The sequence below is a fragment of the Nerophis lumbriciformis genome, linkage group LG36, assembly GCF_033978685.3.
Source record: "Nerophis lumbriciformis linkage group LG36, RoL_Nlum_v2.1, whole genome shotgun sequence".
Lineage (NCBI taxonomy): Eukaryota > Metazoa > Chordata > Actinopteri > Syngnathiformes > Syngnathidae > Nerophis > Nerophis lumbriciformis.
Genome location: NC_084583.2, coordinates 11,354,457 through 11,373,927, shown reverse-complemented (window position 1 = coordinate 11,373,927; position 19,471 = coordinate 11,354,457). Strand labels below are relative to the sequence as shown.

Genomic DNA, 19,471 nt, shown 5'->3' with positions numbered 1-19,471 from the left:
TCGAAAACCATCAAAAAGTATCGATGTTTTTAATTTATTTTTTATATAAATGGCTGTGCTGATAATGTAAATGAGGGATTTCTAATCACTGCTATGTTGGAATTCTTATTAATATTGATACTGTTGTTGATATTGTTCATTTTTGTTTGACTACTTTTGGATTGTTTTGTGTCATGTTTGTGTGTCCTCTGAATTACTCTGTTGATTGCTATTCTGAATGTTGGTTTTGGGAATTGGAATTGTATTATTATGATATTAATGTGTATGTAGAAGTCGCTGTCTTGCGGTTCCACAGATGCACGTCCAACTTATTTAGCGTACATTTAAATAAATTAAATTTTAAGCATGCATTCTGACTTTAAAGGGGCTGTTTGCAACATTGACACATATGAGTGCAAACTTTCCAATATATTTTAAGCGTTATAATCCGCCCTCTAACGGCTTCTCGGACGTAATGACGTAATGACAGTGTGTCCGGTAAGTGTCTCAAAACACTTCATTTTTTTATGTTACAGCCTTATTCCAAAATGGAACAAATTCGTTGTTGTCGTCAAAATTCTGCACACAATAACCCATAATGAGAATGTGAAAAGTATTTTTTTTATTTTTTTTTTATTTCATAAATGTCTTTAAAATAAAAAACTCAAACAAAAATCGCTTCATTTTTTCCATTTTTTTTTTATGTTACAGCCTTATTCCAAAATGGAACAAATGTGTTGTTGTCCTCAAAATTTTACACGCAATACCCCATCAGAGAATATGAAATTTTTAAATTTGTTTTTAATTTTAAAAATGCATTTAAAATAAAAAACTAAACCAAAAATCACTTCATTTTTTCCTTTTTTTTTTTAATGTTATAGCCTTAATCCAAAATGAACCAAATTCGTTGTTTTTCTCAAAATTGTACACACAATACCCCATAATGAGAATGTGAAACATTTTTTATTATTATTATTTTATTCAAAAAAAATATTTAAAATAAAAAACAAAAATCACATAATTTTTTGGGTAATTTTTTTATGTTACAGCCTTATTCCAAAATGGAACAAATTTGTTGTTGTCCTCAAAATTCTACACACAATACCCCATAATGAGAATGTGAAAAGTTGTTTTTATTGTGTTTTTTTTTTTAAACAATTATTTAAAATAAAAAACCAAAACAAAAATCACTTAATTTTTTCCACATTTGTTAATGTTACAGCCTTATTCCAAAATGGAACAAATTCGTTGTTGTCCTCAAAATTCTACACACAATATCACATAATAAGAATGTGGAAAGTTGTTTTTATTGTTTTTTATTTTTTATTTAAAACAATTATTTAAAATAAAAAACTAAAACAAAAATCACTTAATTTTTTCCACATTTTTTTATGTAACAGCCTTATTCCAAAATTGAACAAAATTGTTGTTGTCCTCACAATTCTACACACAATACCCCATCAGAGAATGTGAAAAGTTTTTTATTTTTTTATTTTTTTTATTTTAAAAATGCATTCAAAATAAAAAAAAACTAAAACAAAAATCACATTAAAAAAAAAAAATGTTTTTATGTTACAGCCTTATTCCAAAATGGAACAAATTCGTTGGTGTCCTCAAAATTATACACACAATACCCCATAAAGAGAATGTGAAATGTTGTTTTTATTGTTGTTTTTTATTTTATTTAAAACAATTATTTAAAATAAAAAACAAAAACAAAAACACTTCATTTTTTCCACATTTTTCAATGTTACCGCCTTATTCCAAAATGGAACAAATTTGTTGTTGTCCTCACAATTCTACACACAATACCCCATCAGAGAATGTGAAATGTTTTTTTTAGTTGTTTTTATTTCAAAAATGTATTTAACATAAAAAACTAAAACAAAAATTACATAATTTTTTTTCTAATATTTTTATGTTACAGCATTATTCCAAAATGGAACACATTTGTTGTTGTCCTCCAAATTATACACACAATAACCCATAATGAGAATGTGAATAGTTGTTTTGATTGTTTTTTTAAAACAATTATTTAAAATAAAAAAATAAAACAAAAATCACTTAATTTTTTGCAAATTTTTTTGTGTTACAGCCTTATTCCAAAATGGAACAAATTCGTTGTTGTCCTCAAAATTCTACACACAATACCCCATCAGGGAACGTGAAAAGTTATTTTTTTTGTTTTTTATTTTTTATTTAAAATAAAAAACTAAAACAAAAATCACTTAATTTTTTCCACATTTTTTTAGGTGACAGCCTTATTCCGAAATGGAACAAATTCATTGTTGTCCTCAAAATTCTACACACAATAACCCATAATGAGAATGTGAAAAGTTATTTTTTATTTTTTTATTTTTTTATTTAAAACAAAAAACTAAAACTAAAATCACTTCATTTTTCCCCCACATTTTTTAATGTTACAGCCTTATTCCAAAATGGAACAAATTCGTTGTTGTCCTCAAAATTCTACACACAATACCCCATAATGAGAATGTGAAAAGTTTTTTGTTCTTTTTCTTTTTCAAAAATGTATTTAAAATAAAAAAACTAAAACAAAAAATCCCTTCATTTTTCCCCCACATTTTTTAACAGCCTTATTCTGAAATGGAATGAAGTCATTGTTGTCCTCAAAATTCTCCACACAATACCCCACAAGGAGAATGTGAAAGTTTTTATTTTATTTTATTTTTAATTGAAAAACATGTATTTAAATTAAACACTAAAATCAAAATCACTTCATTTTTTCTTACACATTTTTTTATGTTACAGCTTTATTCCAAAATGGAACAAATTTGTTGCTGTCCTCAAAATTCTACACACAATACCCCATAATGACAATGTGAAAGGTTTTTTTTTGTTGTTTTTTTTCAAAAATGTATTTAAAATACAAATCTAAAACAAAAATCAGATGTAAGTAAGTATTCACCGTTTTAGTACAAAAAAATGCATCAATGAAGTTTGAATAAAAAATAGTATACACATCGTTTTTACACAAATAAAAACAGCTGAACGCTGCTTGAGTTAAAAGTGCAGCACACAGAGGAGAGAGAGAGAGAAATAGAGAGAGAGAGAGAGAGAGAGAGAGAGAGAGAGAGAGAGAGAGAGAGAGAGAGAGAGAGAGAGAGAGAGAGAGAGAGAGAAGGGGGCGGTGTCAGCTGACAAAGAGGAGGAGAAACCTACCGCAGGTCCACTTGTCTTCTCACTCCTCCACCCTCCAGTCACTCATATATCCCCAGAGGTGGTCGCTAGTTCGCCGTTTCACGGAACTTGGACTTATTTCTGCCTGTGCTCGGATCCGGACGAGCAAACGCAGGTAGGCGAAGCCTCGTCGGCAGCTTTGCGGGGAAAATACAAACAAATAAAGATAGTTTGACACGAGACGCGTTCAAAGGAATTGTAATTATTACAACCGCCGTGGGTTTAATTGTCTTTTCAACTAGACATGCTAATTGTTTCTATGGCGCTCTACTAACTGTTTTGTAATCGGATTAGACAAGAGGTGGGGAATATAGCGACATAAATATGACTTGCTTCGTCCGCTTTGATGTCCCATTGTGTTAATTGGGTCGATACACGCCGCCATGTGACTTACGGAAGTCTTGTAACCTACTCGAATTGAACGCACCGTCCTCATCCCATCCTCAGCGTCTCAGTCCGCCTTATTGTGTCTTTTTTCTTCTTCTCTTCTCTCAGAAGATGTTTATCTTCCTGCTCCTTGTCGCGGCTCTGATGCTGAGCGCACAGCCCGCAGTGTCCGGTGCCAGCACCAACAAACGGCTGAGCACCGTGGCCCAGTACGCCAAGGACAGATCCTGGAACAGATACAGAGATGTGAGTTTGTTGGGAGACACTAAATGTAATTATATTAGATGTGTGTTCTTGTATTTCTACCCTTCTTGAGACACCAACAAGGAAAAGTACCTTCCATATGAGGACCGGTGAACAAGTTAGGACCAAAATCATGGTCCCAATACAGAAAACCATCGCATCTAATAGAGAGCCAAATACTAGAGTCCGTGAACATTGCTCCAAAGTCAGGATTTTTTGTTGATTTAATGTGCAGCTGGGTTGCCCTAAGTGCGGCGCAGGGGCCATCTGAGGTCCGTGACTCGTTTGTCATCGGCCTTAAGGACATTACAAAAAAACAAAAAATAGCAATCTCATTTGAAATCTATCAAAATGAGGGTGGTCCCAAAAAGGAGGGATTTTTCGCATTGACTGTGTGTCGGTTTTAAAAGTGCTCATTAGAGATGTCCAATAAATGCGTTAAAATGTAATATCGGAAATTATCGGTATCGTTTTTTTTATTTATTTTTTTTATTTTTTATTTTAAATTAAATCAACATTAAAAAACACAAGATACACTTACAATTAGTGCAACAACCCAAAAAACTTCCCTCCCCCATTCACACTCATTCACACAAAAGGGTTGTTTCTTTCTGTTATTAATATTGTGGTTCCTACATTATATATCAATACAGTCTGCAAGGGATACAGTCCGTAAGCACACATGATTGTGCGTTCTGCTGGTCCACTAATAGTACTAACCTTTAACAGTTAATTTTACTCATTTTCATAAATTTCTAGTTTCTATGTAACTATTTTTATATTCTTTTACTTTCTTTTTTTATTCAAGAATTTTTTTTTAATTAATTTATTTTATTTTACTTTATTAATTAAAAAAAAAAGTACCTTATCTTCACCATATGTGGTTATCCAAATTAGGCATAATAATGTGTTAATTCCACGATTGTATATATCAGTTGATATTGGTATCGGTTGATATCGATATCGGTAATTAAAGAGTTGGACAATATCGGATATCGGCAAAAAGCCATTATCGGACATCCCTAGTGCTCAACGTCTGGTCAACATCATCAATCAATCAAAGTTTATTTATATAGCCCTAAATCACGAGTGTCTCAAAGGGCTGCACAAGCCACAACGACATCCTCGGCTCAGATCCCACATCAGGGCAAGGAAAAACTCAACCCAATGGGCTACAATGAGAAACCTTGGAGGTTTCCCCCACCAGGTCAGCAGCGCAGAGACGTCCCCAACTAGTGCACAGATGAGTGATCCAACCTTGGTCCCGACTTTGAACAGCTAGCGCGTCATCTGTGGGGAAGGAGAGGGAGGAGCAGAAAATATATGGCAGATCAACTGGGTCTATTTAAAGCAGGCCTGGGCAATTATTCTACTCGGGTGGGCCAGATTTAGATAAGAAAAGTGTGTCTGGGGGCTGGTATATCTATTTTTAGGAACACTAATACAAAACCTCACAAAAATGATTGAAAGCTAAGAACGTTATGACAGACCGCCTTAAAAACGGAATGGAATTTGACCTTTTTTTTTACTGAATGAGACACCCAGAATGTGCATGAAAATAAAGAATGTGGGATTTACAATATTAACTATGAATGATAAAACACTGAATATTCACAACATATTTTACAATCAACCGAACCGAAACCAAAACGCAACAAACATAGTGGAAAAAAACCCACCTACAATCTGAGATATCTCATAGTGACCATAGTAAGTAATTAGATGACCATAGTAACTAATTAGATGACCATAGTAACTAGTATATGATGCAGATTCCAAGCATTGAAAGACTTAGTATAGTTGAAGACATCCGATTATTAGAAAACATGACTGCACATCATAATGGCAGCTACACTTTACATCTTAAATATCTAAAACAATTATTTGGGAATGTCTGACGGGCTAGATTGAAAAGCTCAACGGGCCTTAATTTTCCCAGGTCTGATTTAAAGGCTAGAGTATACAAATTAGTTTTAAGATGGGACATAAATGCTTCTACTGAGGGCATTCCATAGTACTGGAGCCCGAATAGAAAACACTATAGCCCGCAGACTTTGGTTGGGCTCTGGGAATCACTAATAAGCCGGAGTTCTTTGAACACAGATTTCTTGCCGGGACATATGGTACAAAACAATCAGCAAGATAGGACGGAGCTAGACCGTGTAGTATTTTATACGTAAGTATTAAAACCTTAAAATCACATCTTAAGTGCACAGGAGCCAGTATAGGTATACATATATATATATATATATATATATATATATATATATATAAGGTATATACAGTATAGGCGTAATATGATCAAACTTTCTTGTTCTTGTCAAAAGTCGAGCAGCCGCATTTTGTAACATATGAAATAACAAGTGTGTGTAAAAATTTGAAGTGCTCCCCCTCTGGCCAACATATGTAATAAGAAGTGTGTGTAAGAAATTGAAATGTGCCTCCTTTGGCTAAAAATAATAACAAATTAAAATTAAAAAAAAATATATATATAGAGACATAGTAAATAAATAAATAATGAAGATTAAAAAACAATTACCAACAAAAAAATTCTAATTGTTTTTTTAACTAAAAGCAGTCTTTTTCTCACAGTTTGTCGACTTTTTTCTTATAAAATTGGGAACAATTTCTCATAATCTTTCTGCTTCTGTAATATTGCAATATTTTCTCGTAAAATGTATTACTTTTTTATGTAAACGTATTACTTTTTAATGCAAAACGGTGACATTTGTCATATACAATTCTGACTTTTATCACAATATTGCCACTTTTTTTTGTTGTTCTTGTAATACAGTGACATCATTTGAGTAAAAATGTGACTTTTGTCATAATTTTGCCAAGTGAAATTCCGATTATTGTTTTTATAATATTGCCAAAATTGTAAAGTTTTCTTATAAAATTGTGACTTTTGTCGAGTAAAATTACGACCCTTTTCATAAAATGGCCAACATTTTAAGCTTTTCTTGTAAAATTGCGACTGTTATGGAGTAAAATTCCAACTTTTATCATAATATTGCACACATGTTCAGTTTTTCTTGTAAAATTTTGGCTTGTGTTGAGTAAAATGACAACTTTTATTATAACACTGCCAAAATTCCAAGTTTTACTTGTGAAATTGTGACCTTTTTCTTGTGAAATTCCAACTCATTTTTCACAACAAGCTTTTTTATATTTGCATAGTTTGTATATTTTTATTAATGTTGTAAATACAAATATGTATGCATCTAGAAAGGGTGGAGGTCTCAAGAAAGTAGCAAATACAAGAATGTGTGTGTGTGTGTGTGTGTGTGTGTGTGTCTTACTATGCCCTTCATACACTCTGTGAGTACTTGAGTGTGTGCCAGCAGGCAGCATCCACCTTGTAATGTTGACACTCAGCATGATGACATGTTTGTGTGACTTTCATCAACATTTGGACCTGCCATACCCCCTTTACAGACAAGCTGCCACCCAAATTGTGTACCATTTTCAACTCAAATGTATCGCTTATCTCAGACCTGGGCAAAATACGGGCCCGCGAGTTACATGTGGCCCTTTACGATTTTCAATCCGGCCCGTAGGACGTCCTACATCATTTTTTTAGACCTTTAACATCAAAACTGTCGCCACCATTATGATGTGCAGTGCTGTTTTTAAAGGACCCTAAGTCTTGAACTAGAGAAAGTATTTCAATGGTTGAAATCTGTGCTTTTGGGTGTTATAGGAGTTATTACGGTAATCTACGTCACAGCAGCTCAGACCGGGAACAAAGCAGAGTGGGCGGGGTTTGTTTTCAGAGCAGCCAGCCCGAAACGCATGTATCATAAAAAGGTGCGGAAGCAGATTTTTACATGATAATATATCATATTGTAGGTGTTTATTACACTTTGCTGTTTTGTTACATTTTTGTTGTGTTTTGCTTGATTGTAAAAGATACACAACTATCGAGGAGCTGGTCTGAGAAGTATAAGAGGAGTGACGTTCATACGTTGTTAATATTCAGTGTTTTATTGTTCGTAGTTAATATTGAGAATCCCACTTTCTTTATTTTAGTGTACATTTTGGGTCTCCCATTTGGGGAAAAAACTGTAAAATTCCATTCCGTTTTTTTGAGGTCAATCAATCAATCAATCAATCAATCAATCAAAGTTTATATACAAACCCCGTTTCCATATGAGTTGGGAAATTGTGAATACAATGATTTGCAAATCCTTTTCAACCCATATTCAATTGAATGCACTACAAAGACAAGATATTTGATGTTCAAACTCATAAACTTTTTTTTTTTTTTGCAAATAATAATTAGCTTAGAATTTCATGGCTGCAACACGTGCCAAAGTACTTGGGAAAGGGCATGTTCACCACTGTGTTACATGGCCTTTCCTTTTAACAAGACTCAGTAAACGTTTGGGAACTGAGGAGACACATTTTTTAAGCTTCTCAGGTGGAATTCTTTCCCATTCTTGCTTGATGTACAGCTTAAGTTGTTCAACAGTCCGGGGGTCTCCGTTGTGGTATTTTAGGCTTCATAATGCGCCACACATTTTCAATGGGAGACAGGTCTGGACTACAGGCAGGCCAGTCTAGTACCCGCACTCTTTTACTATGAAGCCACGTTGATGTAACACGTGGCTTGGCATTGTCTTGCTGAAATAAGCAGGGGCGTCCATGGTAACGTTGCTTGGATGGCAACATATGTTGTTCACATGTGAATAATATATATACCGTCTATTACACAGCATTATTCACATGCAAATAATATAAATACAGTCTATTATACAACATTATTCACATGTGAATAATATGAATACAGTCTATTATACAGCATTATTCACATGTGAATAATATAACTAAGGTATATTATACAGCATTATTCACATGTGAATAACATAAATACAGTCTATTATACAGCATTATTCACATGTGAATAATATAACTAAGGTCTATTATAAAGCATTATTCACATGTGAATAATATAAATACAGTCTATTATACAGCATTATTCACATGTGAATAACATAAATACAGTCTATTATACAGCATTATTCACATGTGAATAATATAACTAAGGTCTATTATACAATATTATTCACATATGAATAACATAAATACAGTCTATTATATAGCATTATTCACATGTGAATAATACAAATACTGAATAGACAGTATTTATATTATTCGCATGTGAATAACATAAATGCAGTCTATTATACAGCATTATTCACATGTGAATAATATAAATACAGTCTATTATACAGCATTATTCTCATGTGAATAACATAAATACAGTCTATTCTACAGCATTATTCACATGTGAATAATATAAATACAGTCTATTATACAGCATTATTCACATGCAAATAATATAAATACAGTCCATTATACAACATTATTCACATATGAATAATATAAATAAAGTCTATTATACAGTATTATTCACATGTGAATAATATGAATACAGTCTATTATACAGCATTATTCACATGTGAATAATATAACTAAGGTCTATTATACAGCATTATTCACATGTGAATCACATAAATACAGTCTATTATACAGCATTATTCACATGTGAATAATATAAATACAGTCTATTATACAGCATTATTCACATGTGAATAACATAAATACAGTCTATTATACAGCATTATTCACATGTGAATAATATAAATACAGTCTATTATACAGCATTATTCAGATGTGAATAATATAAATACAGTCTATTATACAACATTATTCACATGTGAATAATATGAATACAGTCTATTATACAGCATTATTCACATATGAATAATATAACTAAGGTATATCATACAGCATTATTCACATGTAAATAACATAAATACAGTCTGTTATACAGCATTAATCACATGTGAATAACATAAATACAGTCTATTATACAACATTATTCACATGTGAATAATATAACTAAGGTCTATTATAAAGCATTATTCACATGTGAATAATATAAATACAGTCTATTATACAGCATTATTAACATGTGAATAACATAAATACAGTCTATTATACAGCATTATTCACATGTGAATATTATAACTAAGGTCTATTATACAATATTATTCACATATGAATAACATAAATACAGTCTATTATACAGCATTATTCACATGTGAATAATATAAATACTGAATAGACAGTATTTATATTATTCACATGTGAATAATATAAATACAGTCTATTATACAGCATTATTCACATGTGAATAATATAATTACTGAATAGACAGTATTTATATTATTCACATGTGAATTATATAAATACAGTCTATTATACAGCATTATTCACATGTGAATAACATACAGTACTACAGTCTATTATACAGCATTATTCACATGTGAATAACATAAATACAGTCTAATTTACAGCATTATTCACATGTGAATAACTTAAATACAGTCTATTATACAGCATTATTCACATGTGAATACTATGAATACAGTCTATTATACAGCATTATTCACATGTGAATAACATCAATACAGTCTATTATACAGCATTATTCACATGTGAATAACATAAATACAGTCTATTATACAGCATTATTCACATGTGAATAATATAACTAAGGTCTATTATACAACATTATTCACATGTGAATAACATACAGTCTATTATGCAGCATTATTCACATGTGAATAACATGAATACAGTCTATTATACAGCATTACTCACATGTGAATAACATAAATACAGTCTATTATAAAACATTATTCACAAGTGAATAACATAAATACAGTCTATTATACAGCATTATTCACATGTGAATAAAATAAATAGTCTATTATACAGCATTATTCACATGTGAATAATATAAATACAGTCTATTATACAGCATTATTCACATGTGAATAATATGAATACAGTCTATTATACAGCATTATTCACATGTGAATAATATAACTAAGGTCTATTATACAGCATTATTCACATGTGAATCACGATAATTCAGTCTATTATACAGCATTATTCACATGTGAATAATGTAAATACAGTATTATACAGCATTATTCACATGTGAATAACATAAATACAGTCTATTATACAGCTTTATTCACATGTGAATAATATAACAAAGGTCTATTATACAATATTATTCACATATGAATAACATAAATACAGTCTATTATACAGCATTATTCACATGTGAATAATATAAATACTGAATAGACAGTATGTATATTATTCACATGTGAATAACATAAATACAGTCTATTATACAGCATTATTCACATGTGAATAACATACAGTACATACAGTCTATTATACAGCATTATTCACATGTGAATAACATCAATACAGTCTATTATACAGCATTATTCACATGTGAAAAACATAAATACAGTCTATTATACAGCATTATTAACATGTGAATAATATAACTAAGGTCTATTATACAGCATTATTCACATGTGAATAACATACAGTCTATTATGCAGCATTATTCACATGTGAAACACATAAATACAGTCTATTATAAAGCATTATTCACATGTGAATAATATAAATACATTATACATTTAAGTACAGTCAAAAAGGAACATATGCCTTTTGACATATCAGGGCCATTTAATGATGGCTTGACATGAAATTATTACATATGGCTCCTTTAAGTCGCAGTACTTCTTCTTTTTTTCCCCATGTGTAGTTGTGTCCTATGCAGAAATGATACACTGTTTTTGTGTTCATAAGCGGCGTGTAACGACGTTGTTGTCGTGTTAGCGAATGGATGAATTGTATCTTTTATTTTATCCCTCCCCAACTGCAATAATAATTGAGACGCTCTCCAGCCTTGGCAGCTGTGCAATCATCGGTGTCAGTACAGTAACGACTGGCCTTATCGTGCTCGCTGCTTCCCCACGAAGCGCGCTCGGCCAAATGCGGAATTCTCAGGAGGTTTCAGCAAACCGTAAGCTACCTTTGGCCTTATTAGAGCTGGCCGTCCTCAAGCAGTGCAGCAGTGACGTGAGAGCAAGAATTAGTCTGAACCTTACATTAACTGGGCTTTGCACCGTGTGTACGTGTGTTTAAAATGTTCTTCCTGTGCAAGTGAAAGTCATTAGGCTGCAAACTGTCAGCGGAAAAGTAGATGACAGGATCGGGGGGGAAGAGAAGGAGCGAAGAAGAAGAAAGAGAGGCTGTGACATTTGTGTTTAATGGTGCCACATGCAGGAGATGCCGTTGTGTTTACTTTGTGTTGTCTTCTGCGTGGCGCAAAGAAGAAGAAGAAGCACCGAGCTGTGACTTTCTTGTTTCCTTGACAGCTGAATGAGAAAATACATCCTTTGTATTGGCACCTAACATTTTTGTCTTTTCAGAAAGTACATGTTTTGTTTGTTTGCACAGGTGAGAATGGAGTTCAGTAATAGTCCATCGCTAAATGTTGGGGCTGTTCGTGCCGCACTAGCGTTGTGCCGATACCAATATGTTGGTACCGGTACCAAAATGTATTTCCATACTTTTCTAAATTAAGGGGACCACAAAAAATGGCATTAATGTCTTTATTTTAACCAAAAATCTTACGGTACATTAAACATATGTTTCTTATTGCAATTTAGTCCTTAAAGGCCTACTGAAACCCTCTACTACTGACCACGCAGTCTGATAGTTTATATATCAATGATGGAATCTTAACATTGCAACACATGCCAATACGGCCGGGTTAGCTTACTAAAGTGCAATTTTAAATTTCGCGCGAAATATCCTGCTGAAAACGTCTCGGTATGATGACGCCTGCGCGTGACGTCACGGATTGTAGAGGACATTTTGGGACAGCATGGTGGCCAGCTATTAAGTCGTCTGTTTTCATCACAAAATTCCACAGTATTCTGGACATCTATGTTGGTGAATCTTTTGCAATTTGTTCAATGAACAATGGAGACAGCAAAGAAGAAAGCTGTAGGTGGGAAGCGGTGTATTGCGGCAGGTGTTGTGCCGTAGAATGCACCCCTTGACTGGTGTGCTGGATAACACAGCCGGTGTTTCATTGTTTACATTCCCGGAAGATGACAGTCAAGCTTTACCATTGGCCTGTGGAGAACTGGGACAACAGAGACTCTTACCAGGAGGACTTTGAGTTGGATACGCAGACGCGGTACCGTGAGTACGCATGCAGCTGCGGTTTCCAAACATTTGATCGCTTGCCCGTACGTGCGTGCCGCTATGTGCATGTCACGTACGTAACTTTGGGGACTTTGGGGAAATATATGTGCTGTATGAACTTTGGGGAGGTGAACGGTACTTTGGGCTGTAGGATTGAGTGTGTTGTGCAGGTGTTTGAGTTGTATTGGCGGGTTATATGGACGGGAGGGGGGAGGTGTTTGTTATGCGGGATTAATTTGTGGCATATTAAATATAAGCCTGGTTGTGTTGTGGCTAATAGAGTATATATATGTCTTGTGTTTATTTACTGTTTTAGTCATTCCCAGCTGAATATCAGGTCCCACCCGCCTCTCACAGCATCTTCCCTATCTGAATCGCTCCCACTGCCCTCTAGTCCTTCACTCTCACTTTCCTCATCCACAAATCTTTCATCCTCGCTCAAATTAATGGGGAAATCGTCGCTTTCTCGGTCGGAATCGCTCTCGCTGCTGGTGGCCATGATTGTAAACAATGTGCAGATGTGAGGAGCTCCACAACCTGTGACGTCACGCTACTCGTCTGCTACTTCCGGTACAGGCAAGGCTTTTTTTATCAGGGACCAAAAGTTGCGAACTTTATCGTCGATGTTCTCTACTAAATCCTTTCAGCAAAAATATGGCAATATCGCGAAATGATCAAGTATGACACATAGAATGGACCTGCTATTCCCGTTTAAATAAGAAAATCGCATTGCAGTAGGCCTTTAAGACTTTAGCTTCATATGTTCGTTTGGAAACTTGTTCGGTACACCTCCAAACCGAACCGGAACCCCCGTACCGAAACGGTTCAATACAAAACACGTACCGTTACACCCCTAAAATTGTGTCATTTTCCATTCCATTATTTTGTTAACATTAAGGCGCATCTAAAAACCTCCTGTTTTGTCAAAAGCTGACAGTGCAGTGCGCGTTATAATCCGGTGCGCCTTATATATGGACCAATATTGAGCCACAACAAACCTAAACTTCATTTTCATAAAGTTTATGTCTCGCAACTACGGTAAGCAGCCGCCAACTTCTTTTTCCCCCGGAGAAGAAGAAGCACTTCTTATTCTATGGCAGTGGTTCTTAACCTTGTTGGAGGTACCGAACCCCACCAGTTTCATATGCGCATTCACGGAACCCTTCTTTAGTGAAAACTCAAACGTTTTTTTTCAAATTCAAGACAAAGTTTTATGTTTTTGGTAACACTTTAGTATGGGGAACATATTCTAAGTAACAAAGACTTCATTTAGAGTTATTTGGTTAGGGTTAAGGTTAGAGGGTTAGGGCCAGGGTTAGAGGGTTAGGGTTATAATAAGGCCATGTCAAATAAGGCATTACTAAGTACTTAATAATGGCTAGTTAAGAGCCAATATGTTTATAAGCAACTAATTAATGGTGAATATGTTCCCCATACCAAAGTGTTACCATGTTTTTATACTGGTGCACAAAATGAACGGTGCATGAACATCACCTTGTTCAAAGAACAAAACCAACACAGTGCATAAACTCACAACAAATGACACACCTGCAAATCAGTCAGCTGTTGCCGTATCCGTAATACGCCGATAGGGAGAAGTTTTTATTTACACGATGAGTCGGGTGTGTCTTGACCTCCGCCGAACCCCTGAGCCCGACTCTCCGAACCCCTAGGGCAGTGGTTCTCAACCTTTTTTCAGTGATGTACCCCCTGTGAAATTTTTTTAATTCAAGTACCCCCTAATCAGAGCAAATTATGTTTGGTCGAAAAAAAGAGATCCAGAAGTAAAATACAGCACTATGTCATCAGTTTCTGATTTATTAAATTGTATAACAGTGCAAGATATTGCTCATTTGTAGTGGTCTTTCTTGAACTATTTGGAAAAAAAGATATGCAAATAACTAAAATTTTGTTGAAAAATAAACAAGTGATTCAATTCAATCAATCAATCAATCAATGTTTATTTATATAGCCCTAAATCACAAGTGTCTCAAAGGGCTGCACAAGACATCCTCGGTACAGAGCCCACATAAGGGCAAGGAAAAACTCACCCCAGTGGGACGTCGATGTGAATGACTATGAGGGTCAAACCATCATGGCATGGGGGAAACTCTGGGTTTATGGTAATGAATGGAATAGCCTACTTGATTTGGTGTTCAGTTTTAAGAACTTACATTCATATTTTGTTGAAGTATTATTCAATAAACATATTTATAAAGGATTTTTGAATTGTTGCTATTTTTAGAATATTTAAAAAAATCTCACGTACCCCTTGGCATACCTTCAAGTACCCCCAGGGGTACGCGTACCCCCATTTGAGAACCACTGCCTTAGGGCGCACCTTATAATCCAGTGCGCCTTTTGTATGGAAAAAAGACTTGAATAGACCCGCTCATCGGCAGTGCGCCTTTTAATCCGGTGTGCCCTATGGTCCGAAAAATACGGTAGTTGTATCAACAAATTATTCCTAATTGGTATCCGTTTTGACCAGCACTTCAAATCCTTTTTGTCTTTCGTCACTCAATCTTTTTACCTCCACTCCTCAATTCTCTTCATCACTATTCTACACTTCATCACTATTTTACCCACACTGTTCACTATTCACTATCCTACTCAGTGGACTAGTGCAGTGTTTTTCAACCATACAGTCTGGTGTGCCGCGGGAGATTATCGAATTTCACCTATTTGGGTTAAAACTATTTTTTGCAAGCCAGTAATTATAGTCTGCAAATGATGTGTTGTTGTTGAGTGTCTGTGCTGTCTACAGCTCGGCAGAGTAACTATGTTATACTCTTTCATATCAATAGGTGGCAGCAGGTAGCTAATTGCTTTGTAGATGTCGGAAACAGCGGGAGGCAGTGTGCAGGTAAAAAGGTGTCTAATGCTTAAAACAAAAATAAACAAAAGGTGAGTGCCCCTAAGAAAAGGCATTGAAGCTTAGGGAAGGCTATGCAGAACGAAACTAAAACTGAACTGGCTACTAAGTAAACCAAAACAGAATGCTGGACGACAGCAAAGACTTACTGTGGAGCAAAGACGGCGTCCACAATGTACATCCGAACATGACATGACGATCAACAATGTACCCACAAAGAATGATAAAAACAACTGAAATATTCTTGATTGCTAAAACGAGGCTGCCCTTTGTCACCGATTCTGTTCATAACTTTTATGGACAGAATTTCTAGGCGCAGTCAAGGCGTTGAGGGGATCTGGTTTGGTGGCTGCAGGATTAGGTCTCTGCTTTTTGCAGATGATGTGGCCCTGTTGGCTTCATCTGGCCAGGATCTTCAGCTCTCACTGGATCGGTTCGCAGCCGAGTGTGAAGCGACTGGGATGAGAATCAGCACCTTCAAGTCCGAGTCCATGGTTCTGTCCCGGAAAAGGGTGGAGTGCCATCTCCGGGTTGGGGAGGAGATCTTGCCCCAAGTGGAGGAGTTCAAGTACCTCGGAGTCTTGTTCACGAGTGAGGGAAGAGTGGATCATGAGATCGAGAGGTGGATCGGTGCGGCGTCTTCAGTAATGCGGACGCTGTATCGATCCGTTGTGGTGAAGAAGGAGCTGAGCCGGAAGGCAAAGCTCTCAATTTACCGGTCGATCTACGTTCCCATCCTCACCTATGGTCATGAGCTTTGGGTTATGACCGAAAGGACAAGATCACGGGTATAAGCGGCCGAAATGAGTTTCCTCCGCCGGGTGGCGGGGCTCTCCCTTAGAGATAGGGTGTGAAGCTCTGCCATCCGGGGGGAGCTCAAAGTAAAGCCGCTGCTCCTCCACATCGAGAGGAGCCAGATGAGGTGGTTCGGGCATCTGGTCAGGATGCCACCCGGACGCCTCCCTAGGGAGGTGTTTAGGGCACGTCCGACCGGTAGGAGGCCGCGGGGAAGGCCCAGGACACGTTGGGAAGACTATGTCGTGTCGTTTTCGTCGGTTTCGCTTGCATACGGTTCAAACCGATATGGCTCAATAGCTTCAGTTTCTTCTTCAATTTAGTTTTCGCTACCTGCCTCCACACTACAACCATCCGTTTCAATACATGCGTAATCTGTTGAATCGCTTAAGCCGCTGAAATCCGAGTCTGAATCCGAGCTAATGTCGCTATAGTTTGCTGTTCTATCCGCCATGTTTGTTTGTGTTGGCTTCACTATGTGACGTCACAGGAAAATGGACGGGTGGTTAAAATCAGGCACTTTGAAGCTTTTTTTAGGGATATTGCGTGATGGTTAAAATTTTGAAAAAAAACTTCGAAAAATATAATAAGCCACTGGGAACTGATTTTTAATGCTTTTAACCCTTCTGAAATTGTGATAATGTTCCCCTTTAATGATTTCTGCTGGTGGTGTGCCTCCGCATTTTTTCAACGGGAAAAATGTGCCTTGGCTCAAAAAAGGTTGAAAAACACTGGCCTAGTGGTTAGAGTGTCCGCTCTGAGATCGGTAGGTTGTGAGTTCAAACCCCGGGCCGAGTCATACCAAAGACTATAAAAATGGGAGCCATTGCCTCCCTGCTTGGCACTCAGCATCAAGGGTTGGAATTGGGGGTTGAATCACCAAAAATGATTCCCGAGCGTGGCCACCGCTGCTGCCCACTGCTCCCCTCAACTCCCAAGGGGTGATCAAAGTCAAATGCAAAGAATAATTTCGCCACACCTAGTGTGTGTGTGACAAACATTGGTACTTTAACTCTTAAGTCATGAACTCTACATTATTACATCTGTTTTGCCTTTCATTCTCACATTTTCTCTGTCTTTGGAGCAGAGAATGACTCTGTGCCTCTTCAACCATAACGCAATTCTTTCTCTCTGCTTCTGCCCTCACCCATCACTCCCCTACTTTGCTGCACATCCCCGTTGACGAGCCACTCAGAGCCTTTCTGCATATGTATGAGTGTCCATTTGAGCTGCAGAAATAGTCTAATAGTCAGAATTTAGTGGTTTATCCCGAAACCATAAGGCAAATTGGTTCTGATTTATTTTTTTCGGTTATTGATATTCCACATAGTCCAGCTGTAATGTAGCGGAAAATAAGCATAATGTTGAGAGAGTGGATTTATTTTGCATTCATCCTCACTAAGGAAATGCATTAGAGCTTAAAAGCATTTTCTCTCAGCTTGTTATCTGCAGCAAACATACAAATGCCATCTGGTTTGTGTCGCACATCTTCATTTCTTAGCTGCAGTTAATGCATTCAGATCGGTAGTACATTTGGATAAAACGCAGAATAATTAAATAAAGAACATTAATATAAAAGCATGTGCTTTTAGATTGTACAAAGAGACCCGTGACTCACTTTTATACTATGTCGATACACTTCAAGTGAACTCTAATGACATTTGGATCATCAAGTTAGACTGTGCTACCCACCAATATTATTAAAGGGGAACATTATCACCAGACCTATGTAAGCGTTAATATATACCTTGATGTTGCAGAAAAAAGACCATATATTTTTTTAACCGATTTCCGAACTTAAATGGGTGAATTTTGGCGAATTATACGCCTTTCTATTATTCGCTCTCGGACGTGACGTCACATCGGGAAGCAATCCGCCATTTTCTCAAACACCGAGTCAAATCAGCTCTGTTATTTTCCGTTTTTTCGACTGTTTTCCGTACCTTGGAGACATCGTGCCTCGTCGGTGTGTTGTCGGAGGGTGTAACAACACGAACAGGGACGGATTCAAGTTGCACCAGTGGCCCAAAGATGCGAAAGTGGCAAGAAATTGGACGAAATTTGTTCAAAATACGAGGGTGTGGGGAAAGCCGACGAAATGGTCAGTCGTTTGTTCCGCACACTTTACCGACGAAAGCTATGCTACGACAGAGATGGCAAGAATGTGTGGATATCCTCCGACACTCAAAGGAGATGCATTTCCAACGATAAAGTCAAAGAAATCTGCCGCCAGACCCCCATTGAATCTGCCGGAGTGTGTGAGCAATTCAGGGACAAAGGACCTTGGTAGCACGGCAAGCAATGGCGGCAGTTTGTTCCCGCAGACGAGCGAGCTAAACCCCCTGGATGTCTTGGCTCACACCGTCAAGAGAAGAATATCGACCCTAGCTTCCCTGGCCTGCTGACATCAACTCCAAAACTGGACAGATCAGCTTTCAGGAAAAGAGAGCGGATGAGGGTATGTCTACAGAATATATTAATTGATGAAAACTTTATTCATTACTCGCGGTTTTACGTAAATTATTATACATCAACTGTGTTTACCAATAATTTAGCTTAAAAACATTAAAACACTTAAAAACAAACACATACCAATCGTTGGTTAGAAGGCGATCGCCGAATTCGTCCTCGCTTTCTCCCGTGTCGCTGGCTGTCGTGTCGTTTTCGTCGGTTTCGCTTGCATACGGTTCAAACCGATATGGCTCAATAGCTTCAGTTTCTTCTTCAATTTCGCTTAAGCCGCTGAAATCCGAGTCTGAATCCGAGCTAATGTCGCTATACCTTGCTGTTCTATCCGCCATGTTTGTTTGTATTGTCATCACTATGTGACGTCACAGGAAAATGGACGGGTGTATATAATGATGGTTAAAATCAGGCACTTTGAAGCTTTTT

At 36.3% G+C, this 19,471-nt stretch overlaps 1 protein-coding gene across 3 annotated transcripts in view; it reads left to right on the top strand.

Annotated features, from left to right (window-relative positions):
* Positions 1-3,158: 3,158 nt before the first annotated feature.
* Positions 3,159-19,471, top strand: part of spock1 (SPARC (osteonectin), cwcv and kazal like domains proteoglycan 1) — a 314,102-nt gene continuing 297,789 nt past the window's right edge. Inside the window, exons 1-2 of one of the 3 annotated variants that reach the window (XM_072912464.1) lie at positions 3,159-3,295; positions 3,676-3,813. In XM_072912464.1, coding sequence (XP_072768565.1) covers positions 3,679-3,813 — 135 coding nt within the window. In that variant the 5' untranslated portion in view covers positions 3,159-3,295; positions 3,676-3,678. The remainder of the gene's footprint in view (positions 3,296-3,675; positions 3,814-19,471) is intronic. The other 2 variants (XM_061930578.1, XM_061930579.2) reach the window with 2 other exon arrangements.